The sequence below is a fragment of the Gavia stellata genome, chromosome 11 (genome assembly GCF_030936135.1).
Source record: "Gavia stellata isolate bGavSte3 chromosome 11, bGavSte3.hap2, whole genome shotgun sequence".
In the NCBI taxonomy this organism is placed as follows: Eukaryota; Metazoa; Chordata; class Aves; order Gaviiformes; family Gaviidae; genus Gavia; species Gavia stellata.
The window spans coordinates 28,329,483-28,341,507 of NC_082604.1; the positions used below are offsets into that span (position 1 = coordinate 28,329,483).

Sequence of the window (12,025 nt, forward strand, 5' to 3'; positions counted from 1 at the left end):
ACCCTTAACATATCACCAATGTTTTCTCAAGACCAAGGAAGAGGATTTTTTTAAGTTACTATTCTGAAGAGTGCCACTGTCCTTATTTTCTGCACAGAGGAAAGCAGGACATTCAAGTCTCCCACAGAATTAAATTTGCTTAATTGGATGAACTGTCAAAAATTGCTTATTTCAACAATTTTTGCCCTAAGCCCACCTGAAGTGCTCCATTTCCTTTTAAAGGAAGTGGATTCCACTTTATTGAAATACCCCTGCCTCATTTTCTTTCTAAAAATGGAAACTTTTCACTGTAATCAGTAACATTTATGACACAGATCTGACCACAAACAGTTTGACATTAGAGCTGCAATTTAGACTCAAGCCACAGTTTTCAGAGACAAGTTGAATTAAGACTTCTCAATAAGGTAGCAAGAGGAGCAAGCAGAAACCAAAGGGGAAGTGACTGGAGTGTAGTTTCTTCTGAAGAGAGATCTAGCTTTTAATGACACTTAAAAGAAATTGGTCCATGCATTACCTGACATTAAACCCAGGTAATGTTTGCTGCTGACTGAGTCAGATATGCACCATATAAACAAAGCACATTTTTAAATAAGCGATATAACTTTTTTTTTTTTTAAACACACTTCAGTTCCACTCAGCTGGAAGGCCACTGAAATAAAGAAAAATAGCAGGGAACAGTGCCAGGAAAGGACACCTGGTTAATTGCTACTTCCTCTAATTATTCATTCACAGGAGGCAGGAATATGAAATCCTACTCCTAACTGGTAAGAAAAGAAAATAACATTCAATACAAATGGCAGACCTATAAAAGAGACTGACTTCAGACAGTAATCTACTTAATTACTTCAGGTTAAACATTCATAAGGACACTGTTCTTTATTGTTCTTTATACTTACTCAGTTGCCGCTACTTTTTGCAGTTTTTCCCTTTGCTTTGCAGACCAGTTGAGATCACCACCTGCAATGAAAGTAATATACACTGTGAAACTTTTAAAACTGGTCTTTTCGTATTATATCTTTGATATCACACCTCACTACAGAAGTTCTCAGAGCACTCGACGAAAGACATCTGTGGAGTAATTTTACAAATGTAGAAACTGAGGTAAAGAGAAAGAGCAACGTGTTCATATTCATCCAAGCAAGCAAAATCAGGACCCAAACTAAGCTCTCAAGCCTGACCCAGTTTGCTGCTGAAGTGTCTTTACAACTCACTATAATGCTCCATAAAACTGAAGTAAGTGGAAGCAACTTTGAAAGAAACAAATGAATATCCCTTCCAGATCTTTCAGTAGTTACTGTTTCGAAAAACAGTTGAGAGAAAGAACACCGCTATTTGAAGAAAAGTCTACAAAATTAATTTTTTATATTTGCAGATATACATAAAGTTTGATACGCAGTTCAGAAAAAGCTGCGGAATATCCTACACATTTGTTCAAGTCAGCTGAAGGGACAGGTGCCACTGCCCTGCTGATGAGATTTAACATCACAGCAAGGTTCAGGGAATTACACGCTACAGCATCTATGAAGATGTTACAAGGCCAGGCCTCATCAAGAGATGCTCCTGGTTCCAAAGCCAGGAGCTATAGCACCTGACACAGGACTGTACACCACCACCTGTAAACAGTTCCAGCTTGATAACTTCAAGAATTATGATAAAAACAAGTATCAAGAGAAGCTGGAAACACTTACTTACCTGTGAGATGATTCACAAAATACAGCATGACTACAGCTATTAGTGACACTAAAAAAAAAAAAACCAGTTTTACCTGACAATAAATTATTTACAACAATGACAGAAGAACAGCTTTAACATACAACCAAGCAACAACTAAGATTTTCCATGATAGTTGTAATGGATGAGGAGATTTTTGCCAGCAGCATCTCAATGACTTTTGAAAATTCCACTATGGTCCTAAGTAGCATCGTAACTCAGAAAAGGTTATTTTAGTTTTAGTTATGTTAATAACTGCCCTCAAACATAGAGTATCATTCACCTACCTTTCTACTTACTCTTGATTTTTTCCAAGCACTTAAGCTACTTACAGTAAATCACTTCAAGAAAACCACAAAACACTTCACTGGGTTTGAGCTACTTTTTACTTTGTCCCGATGGCATAGTAAGAAAGAAGTTATTACTGTTTTACAGGAAATATTAAAAAGCCTAATACAGCATCCTGAATGTACTGAATCCATTTTCAATGTTTTTACTACTTACAGCAAACACAAGCACTGAAGAAGACTTCGAGAAACAAGTATCCTCTTGTGTCCAGGATCATCCCAGCTGCTATAGCAATAACTGCCAGACCGAGATTCTGGATAGACTGCATACTAACACATAAACAAAGGATTACCACTGTGTAGAAACTTATTGTTAAAGAAAACATCATTAGTGGCACTGAACAAACAATGAGATTAACTTCTCCCCATCTGTTATGACATATGACAGTCACAACTCCACATTTTTGCAGAAATTTCTGTGCATCTACCACAACCGTGTGCTCTACCACACACACAGACATCCTGAAACTACACGAGACGTCCTGCTAGACTGAACTGGGAGGAATGAGTAACCATTAACATGTTAGAACTGCTTGATATTCAGTGGTTCAACAGCATCAGGACATGGTCACTGTAGAGCGGCACAGACAGATTTAAGTACTTACAAGCCATAAGCAGTTCCCAGCTGGTGTTCTGGAACAACAAAGGCCACCATGGGCCACAGGGCACAGGCAAGCAATGAGTAGGCCACTCCTAGCAAACACTGGCAAAATAAATAAGAACAAGTAAACAGATGTCAGGCGAGATGCATTTTTGCCATAAAGTTCTAATAAATGAACATATTGGTTTTCCTCCTCTCCCAAAAGAGAAAAAAAAGAGCTAAAGTAACACTTTTTTGCAATATCGTTCTAAATAAATATGCACATTTAGAAGGAGAGAGAACTTTTTCCAGGAGTGACCCACAAACTAAACCCTATCTAATCAGCATTACGTAAAGAGCCTGACTTGAACACCCAGAGGAAAAGATCAATGCTGCAGCTCACAGAAAAATATGTGAAAAACAAGGACCCTATTTTTAAACCCTGATACGCTGGTGAGAACCGTATTTAAGCCTGTAAACCTTAGTTCAAAAGCAATTTCTCAGGGCATCTGCCCTAGGAAGGGGAAATCAGTAATGAAGATTTTTTTTGAGGTTTACCACTATCCAATACAGCACATTAGAGACAGTTTAAGCAATAGTAATAAGCTTCAGAACTGAAACTGTTCGTTTTGCTTAAGTATTTATGCATTCTTTGCGTTTTCACCATCTTTAGTTTTAAACTCAGTTTCACATAGTATACCCTTCTTGAAGTCAGGGATATCAAAATACATTTTGAGGGCTACCTAAACAGTCAGAAGACAGTAGCAACTTATGCAGACTAATTCAGCATCAACTCCACTTCCCATTTCATCATATTTAGCTGTAAGTCTCAGAGAATTAGTTACCATTGCTATCCAGGGGTTCCAGAAGGTAAAAGCCAACATAATATGAGAAGCAAGTGTAGTTATTACAGCACATAAAACCCAGATGATATTCTTTCCAAGTTTATCCACCAGGAGTCCAAAGACTGGGGACATGGGTGCTGATATGATATACACAATACTACAAAAGAATAAAAATAAGAGAACTGAACACTATCTAGCCATGGACAGCTTTAGGTGTTACACAAGTGTCTCCACCACATTCCCTTGTTACCTGTGAGGCCATAAGAAAAAACACACAAAAGAAGCCCCAAACAACAGACTCCAGAACTCAAAATTCCAGAGGGCCTGAGGACATGAAAACACTCAACGTCCAAGGAAATAGTGACATACTCGGAGCTCCTGGAATCATACACCAACAAGTGTTGTGGTGGTGGTGGTTTTTATTTGTTTGCTTTTTTGCCACATCACAAACTCGTCTTCAAACTAGGAAAATTTAGTTCATTTAGTGCTGCTATTAAACTGTTTCTGTCACTCTGAAGGGAGTCACCAAACACCAAAATAATACCCTTCACAAAGAGCCTTTTCTTTCCAATTCCTCAACGTGGACATCCAAGACATTATTTAAACAAATACCCACACCTCCCAATTATTCCTTGGGCCATGTGAAATCTGTCTGTCCACTTAAATGCAAGTCACCACCTGCAACAGTAGATCTCCAACTTCCTCCCACATGGTGAGAGCCCAAAGATACATACACCCCCTAGAACACAGCAGTAGCACATTTACTTGTTAAATCAACCACAATATACCTGTTAATTGCACTTGCTTCTTGAGATGAGAATTTGAATTTCTCAATAAAGAAAACCCTAAAGAAAAAAAACAGATTGAGAAAAATGCACACTTGTATGACATGAAAGAAAAATTAAGCTAGACAAAGTAAAGACAACAACCTAGTTTACAGGAAACTTAAATAAAGCTATACAGCTTTGGCATAAACGCCCCATCACAGATCCTCATTTATAATACATTTAGGGGCTTATTATCAGACTCTACAAATTTTTGTCTAAGGAGTATTCAAATTACACTTTGGGGAAAACATCCAAAGTACATAACCAACACGTTAAGCCAATAATAGACATTAGCAATGAGCACACTGTAAGAAACCAAAGTGAGAATTTTTAGAATACATGCACGAGCAAAAAATAGGCATCTACACTGCTAGCTGTAAGGCCTCTCCAAGTCATCTCAGACTTTTCCATCTCACTCAACATAAAACATGCACTGAGCTCAAGAGATCTGTTTATAATTTCAAGAACATTCAAAACCCATTTGACTGAGCTATTAGATCTAGTCATGTGGTTCAAAAGGGAAACAGACATATGAATGCTTCAAGTTTCAACTTGATAGATATCAAAGTCAGCACAGTAAGAGAACTTCAGTCCGAAGTTGTAAGTACGTTTAAGCCCCCACCTCGCACTCAGTCAATAGCTTATGAACACGGGAGGAATTCTACGCGACAGCTGTCCACAGCTTTCCACACCAAAACTCATGCCATGCTTTAAACCTTCACCAAGTTTTAATCAGGAAATGGAGCATGCATTACGCTTTTGAGTTCTGACAACTCAGTCTACGCCAAGCACTGGTATTTCCCACAAAGCTCAGCAGATAAGGAAGCTGTAAGAGTTGTTTTTATTTGTATCACAAGTATAGCGAACAATGCCACAGAAGAAATGACAAACCACAGCACAGACTTGCTGGGAGACCAGTGCTTCTGTAGCCATCTGGGATTCTTAATTATTAGCCTGCACCTCTCCCTTTGTAAGCAGCTAGTTAAAACCCTAACCAAATTCAAGGGGAATAGCTACATAAGTGAGAGACACTTACTTTCCAAGACCAATGAAAGGAAAAACCGCTGCATAGTAACAGACACAGATTACAAATATAAGCCACAAGGACAAAGAGAAGTCCTTCACATCAGTCAGCTTAATCACTTCACCTGGAGTGGGGCAAGAGACAATATTGTTTCAGTCAGTATAAGTACATCTGAAATTCATCCACACTGAATAAACATGAAGGTGATCACAAGTCACTACCAAAGCACAAATTCCTGCCGCTGTCTACTCCTTGTTTAAAGTTTACACGCTGAGAGTCAGTTAAGAATATACAAGTGCTAAATCAACAGTGCCAAAGTCAAGAACAAATTGTCTCTCCCACATTAAGCTGGATGTACAAGTTCTCTAAAGCCTCTGAAAGTCTTATGCAGCAGAATTAAATACAAACCACGTTTTCAAGGAAATGTTTAATCAACTAGAAAAATTCACGTCTGAAGCCTCATATTATATGCTCTTACTCAGATGTCAAATTTAGTTTGTTTTTAATTGGTCTAAATTCTCCCACACAGAAAACTCAAAACACCACGGACTGATGGAGAAGAGCTGCATGTTTTTGCACACGAATTAAAGGAAATAAGACCAATTCCAACAAAACAAAGTACCAGTGGCAATGGCACAGATCAAATTGGTGTGAACTGGGAGGACCTCCACATGCTTTATAAATAAAGCATATGACAGCACATCTGCCTGTAAACCGGTGTTTAAAACTGTGAAACTTCCTGATACAGAAAATGAACTAAAAATTATGATTAAAGCTATAACTGTGAAAAAGATGTTAAGCAGCAGCCACTGAATTACCTAAAATGCAAGCCTGCACAGCGCACAGAGTAACTGGGAGGGTCTGCTCCAGAAGGAAAGAATGGAGGCCAAGGCAGGTTCAGCTGCACCCCCCACACCACTCACCCGTTTTCCCTTGCTCTTTACAAAGGAGCTTCTCTGCTCTCTTGTCCAGATAAGCAAGGATTAATGCGCAGGTCAGTGAAAAGAGACATGTTACGCCACCTGCGAGAAGGCAATGCGACATGTTTAGTTGTTGACTTAAGTAGTAATTTGGCTTTTAAGCACAACTAGTGTAGTGTACCTTTACAATCTAATAAAAACTACGTTTAACACCAGATTGTCTTATGTATAAGACTCAATAGCTGTACAGCTCAAAGAATAATATGTAAATACTGAAGCCTGCCACATGAGAGGCATCTGCCTTGAACTGGAGTACAAACATGTAGCTACATTTATTTTATTTAAAACATTATCACCACTCCCACTCAGAACAACCAAGCTCCTCATCTGTACCTTGTAAAACCAGAAACAAAGCCTGGGCCTTATTACCAACACCAGGGCCTTAATACCCATGGCCCTGAAGGAAAGGAACACAGATCCAAAGGTAGTTGAAATTTATCTTTTACACATCAGACAGCTACAGACAAGGTTTGTCATGATACCCTTCAGAAAATTTTTCAAGTCTGTCCTTCACTGAAAGCATGTTAAATGTTCCATCTCCATAAGATACAAACTTGAATTTGGCAACCAGAAAAATCATGCAGCATTTTATCAGATGCAGTAACTGTACACTCTGCATAAGAATATTAGCCATCGACACAAACAGGATTTGAATTGCTCTTCCTAGACTCAAATATATTTGTCCTACTTACAAGTGAGTAAGAAATCATTAACACGTATGCATGCTGTTCAAATTCAGAAGCCTAAAATAGCAGGCAACATCAATTCAAAATATTACTGACCTATCATGAGAGTTAACCCAAGAGTACTGGGACCAGTATACCCCAGAAGATCTCGAACTCTAGAGTATATCCATCCCATGATATTCATGTTCACTGTGCTCCCCTAGGCAGAACAGACTCATGTGAAGAATAACGTATTTCATAATTATATGAATTCAAAAGGAACATTAGGCAGACTGCTTATTGAACAGTGTTTAAAACAAACAGGCAAAATGCTACACAGGGAACATAAACCACCAGCAACAATGAGAAAATTATTCCCTGCTGGTTTGGTCAGTGTTTGTAACAAATTAATCATTGGAACAATAATACACCCTCACAAACTGAAATTTTATACAACTCTAACAGTGTTTCAGCGGAGACATTAGAAGTGCCATCAAATCCACATCATACACTGCGCTAGCTCATAAACTGAGTTGAATTTAATACGACATGTTAAAGCAAACAGGATTCCCACCTGACAGGCACCAGGAAGAAGTACATTTTTTCTTTCCCCTTCTGCCCCTAGAGAAGGGATCCATGGCTGCAATCCCAAGGCTACTGAACTACAGTTCAGCTGAGATGAGGCAACTGCTAATTAGCAACAGCCTCAACATCAACCCAGACCCAGCTGATTCTCTTTTACTGAGGTAAATACCTGCAGTGGTTTAAGATACCACAGGCTGCTGAAGAGGACCCCTAAAAGGAGAGGCATTTCTCTACTCTCTTCATTCACAGCCTGGTGTATTAGTGTAAACCCACCTCTAGCAGCAGTTTCAGTGATTGTATCAAACCGAAACAGCACAGCTGAGATGCAGTCACACAGTTCCTATCAGAACCAGGAACAGGGACAAAAACATCTTACAACAGCAGATAAAGATAGGAGTTCTTAAAGTAGCCATCCCAACTCATTTATCAGAGCCTGCACAAGCTACACTCAGTTAAGCCAACATTTTATGATATGCCAAGAATCAATTAGTCTGATGAAAGGCAGCACTGCGACTGTCCCACCCAGTAATCTACACTAATAACACCACCAGGCTTCTTTAGAAGTTTGACAGGTGATAAGAAATCTTATTAACCCATTTTCTTGTGTATCCTTTGTCTGCTTACCCCAAACTTCTAACATTTTAAATTTAAATTTTGTATCCATTTTTAACTAAAATTCCCTAGGGAGCATTAGAAATGTTGTTTTCCACCCGTCTCGCTGCCAAGACAACCTGCAGACCTTTAAGTGTATCAATTAAAGCTATACAGTTTTACACTTACAATTCTGGCCATGCTCAGTTGTAATCCAAACACAAGATTTAGCTCCTTGCCTTTAAACCAACTGACTGCATATGTGTTTTGTGCCACCGCTAAGGACTCTCCGCCTATTCTAAAAAAGAAGGCAGGCACAAAAGAAAACACGTTAATTGCAACACGCAAAGCAACAAGGAAGCAGTCCATCAGTTGCTGGCCATACCAAGATGACAGTGTTTCAGAGAAATTTATCTGTGTACAGGTAGACCTAACGCATATATGCAAGGCAACAGAAGTCTTAAAGACAATTCAAAAGAGAATTGCAGTGTCTTAACAATAATTAAGAGTACAAGGTGTTTTAAGTAGTGTAGGAACGATTATAATTGCCTTTCGTCATTTACAGAAATTAAATCAAGGGGCAGCAGCTTCCCATTTCTCTTCTGCATTAAAGAACCAAGTGGTACAGATCCTAACCTAAATGAAACCAAAAGCAGGCATCTCACCTGGAATCAGAATTTAATGGCGTCATCTGCCCACCCCCCAATACAGTTTGTCAGATTTTCTAACATTTTTATGCTGTGGCACATTCACACCTTGGAGATATTTCTTCTGACATTTGCTCTAATTTTTTGCCACTGTAGAAGCCCTGCTGTATTTATTGTTGCTAAGAATTCTTTTTACTCAGGAAAGCAAGAATTAAGAGAAAAAGAGAACTAACACAGTTCTATCAGCTTACTGCATGTCTTTATTTGGGTAGTTTCATAATTTCTGAATTCAATGACCTGCAAAGTCCTATTTTTTGTTTTCTAAGTTAGACTGGGAATGCAACTGAAGATCTTCCATGCCTCAACTTTACAGATGCTTCAAAATCCAACAATTTTGTCTCTGTGTGTAAATATGGTAGCAGTTGTCCAGGACACAGAAAGATGGTCCTTACCTCAGAGAGCACATAATATACTCTTATAGACCTACCCAAATATGAACCTGCCCATGTCCATCAGCCAGAAAGCATTAAGTAGCGCTCCCAAAGCAAAAATTACCTGCCAAATAAACATTTAAGGAAAAATTGTAATTTTATATTTAAAGTATGGAACAAACTAGAACTATCTCAAAACAGAAACAAAAATGCTCTTCCCAGACCTGCAGAAATAATTCACACCCACTTCCTACTCCTAGCTTTTTGCCTTTGCTCCCTCTGCCTTATTCATCATCCTGCTGGCTACACAATATCCAACCTGGCCCGCCCCAAAATCAGACTCAGAAACACCTCCAGAGGCTCAAGTCATGCTTCACCTTTATCATCATACCCTACCCAAATACACCTACACAGTAGTTTCACATCAAACAGATAAAACATTTGGTTCCTTCACATTCTTATTTCACTCATCCTTTCAGGTCCTCAGTTCCCAGTTACCCCACCTGTTCCCAATTACCCTAATAAAATTCATCGTTCTCCCATTTCAGTTCTCTTCACCTGTCTACTCCCATCTGAAATATACACTACTACATGAGAAGCTCTTTGGGCTTTTTTCCCCACCCCCAATAGAGAAGCTTCAGACACGTATCATCCTTCACCCTCTCATTTGCACTTACCTGCCCAACACAAACAAAGATACTAAATATTACAGTGCCCAACCTGTAAGACAAATAAAATCACTTAATGTGTAGCTAGCCTCTTTTTTTCCCTACAAAACACTGCGTTAGACCTACAGCAAGGAAACAAGGGGAGGTTGATATGCAATAAAAGATCTCAGTAATAAATGCTACAGTTTGACAACTTCCTTAAGAAAAAGGTAGTACAGACTGGCATTTGTGAAGCCACTTATTGAAGCCATAAAGGGAAGGAAGCCCATTTATACCAGTGGAAATTCCTAGATCATGTGGAAAAAAAAATTTGAAAAAGCTTATTATAATTTGGAAAAACTTTATACTATAAAGCCTATACTTCACAGGCTCTTTAGGTCTACCATCCGTCGGACACGAGTGATACTAACATCACACTTACCGTATTCCAAATACTCGGTCTATCAGAAAACCTCCAAAGAAGCAAAGAACCACATTGGGCCAGGAATACCAGGCATAGAGTGCCATGAACTGAGCTGTGTTCACCTTCATATCCTACATAAAGAAGGGGGGAATTACAAGAAGTAATTACTCCTAAGGTAATTAGGGAGACACAGAGGAAGCATCCAAGTAGAACTACTTGGAAGCAAGTGCCCTTCCTGACCCGGCCACCGCCCGCACCTCCCCAGCCTCCGTAACCCCCTTCCCGCCCCAGGCAGCTACTCACCCGCTGAACCTGCGTTTGGAGAGCCGCCGGGTTGTCGTAGCAGAAGTAGCTGCCTGCAAGGAGAAGGGGACGCCTCAGAGCACTGCGCCCGGCCCGGCCCGGCCCGGCCCCCCACCACTGCCGCCCAAGACCCCGCACCCCCGCTCGCCGCCGCCACCACCCACCGAAGCCCAGGAAGCACATGAGCGCGAGGACCAGGAGGCGGTGCGGCAAGCGCCGCGGATCGCAGACGGCGGGCAGGGCACGGGAGGGCCCCGGAGAACCGCCGCCGCCGCCATCATCGGCGCCGGCGGAGCCCAACAGCGCCCGCTCCTCCTCCGCCATCGCTACCGCCGTCACGTGAGCAATCGTCACGTGATCTCCCCGCGCGTCACGTGAGCGGGTGCGGGCCCGGCCCACAATGCGCCGCGGCTGGTTGCTATGGCAGCGGGGCGCGCGGGCTGCCCGGCTGCCATGGCTGTGGGCCCTGCACCCCCTCAAACCTGCCAGGTCTGTGAGCGACGAGGAGGTCACTGAAATGAGAGGTGTAAAATCCCGAGCGTCGGATCCTAATGATGATGCTGATACAATCAGCACCTAAGGAGGCTTCTGAGTTAAAACGGGAACGTAACAGTGGCAAAAAAGCCCCTTAAAATCCCTCTGAAACGTGACCCCTAAACTGACCGCAGGGTATGGGGAGGGCATTAGCTACATCAGGCGTGCCCAGCACCGCAGCAGTGACAAAACTGCGTGGTGGGCACACGGCTGGCAGGGCGTTGTTTCAGGGTTGAGCACCTGTAGCCTCCTTTTCTATTCCAAGGGATTTCAAAGGCAGGCCTGCCGTGGTCAAATGGAGAGCGAGCTCCAGGGAGGAAGGGTGTCTCTCTTGCCTCCGATTGATTTAAAACATAAAACCCGAGAGGTACATTTGTTTTTCCTGCAGCCGGGTTTGCCCAGTCCACGAGCTCTCTGCCTGGAGCTGGAGGTGCCAAGGAGCAACCGCAGCAAGCGCTTCGGCCCTGGCGGCTCCCTGCCTCCTCCACGGCTTCGCCAGCCTTTCTCCTCACGTGGCTAGGCTTCATTTTTTCAGTTTAGTATTTTGCTTGAGCCATTCAAGAAGAATAAACCTCTCGAAAGCAATAGCAAGCTAAAAAAAAGCTTGAAGTGTAGACTGCACTAAGCCCTACAGTAAGCGTGCAGGGAAATGCAAAAGCTTGTAAAATGCTCCATTATCCTCCTTTTGATATTAAAGTCATTTTGCTTGAGCTGTTTGGTCCAAAAAGGTCTTCCCATATGAGACAAACACTTGAAAAAGCTACTTATTCACTGTAAAAAGGTCCAGCCTTCCATCAGATTTCATCTTCTTACACCAATGATGACCTGAATCCTGTGTACACGTCATCAAGTGACAGATGGTGCTTTTTTATTAAAATATGTTCT

The 12,025-nt window shown here is 41.2% G+C and overlaps 1 protein-coding gene across 2 annotated transcripts; it reads right to left on the minus strand.

Moving 5' to 3' along the window:
* Positions 1-880: 880 nt before the first annotated feature.
* On the minus strand, positions 881-10,853 carry MFSD1 (major facilitator superfamily domain containing 1). 2 transcript variants are annotated; one of them, XM_059822466.1, is made up of 15 exons: positions 10,771-10,853; positions 10,607-10,659; positions 10,391-10,434; positions 9,910-9,952; positions 9,289-9,356; positions 8,344-8,452; positions 7,096-7,198; positions 6,257-6,355; positions 5,346-5,457; positions 4,271-4,327; positions 3,483-3,639; positions 2,663-2,760; positions 2,215-2,327; positions 1,693-1,740; positions 881-957 (listed from the first exon to the last, which is right to left on the minus strand). In XM_059822466.1, exons 1-15 carry the CDS (start codon positions 10,787-10,789, stop codon positions 893-895), a joined length of 1,188 nt encoding a protein of 395 aa, XP_059678449.1. In that variant the 5' UTR covers positions 10,790-10,853; the 3' UTR covers positions 881-892. The 2 variants fall into 2 exon arrangements, with proteins under 2 accessions (XP_059678449.1, XP_059678450.1); XM_059822467.1 differs by having other exon boundaries at positions 10,322-10,434; positions 10,771-10,846.
* Positions 10,854-12,025: the final 1,172 nt, after the last annotated feature.

What these genes read in the sequence shown, in the direction of transcription:
- MFSD1 (XM_059822467.1), bottom strand. An exon ending in AACTGAGCATGGCCAGAATT is followed by an intron (nt 7,199 to 8,343) that starts GTAAGTGTAAAA and finishes TGTTCTGCCTAG; the next exon opens with GGGAGCACAGTGAACATGAA. An exon ending in GAAGCAAGTGCAATTAACAG is followed by an intron (nt 3,640 to 4,270) that starts GTATATTGTGGT and finishes ATTCTTTTGTAG; the next exon opens with TATTGTGTATATCATATCAG.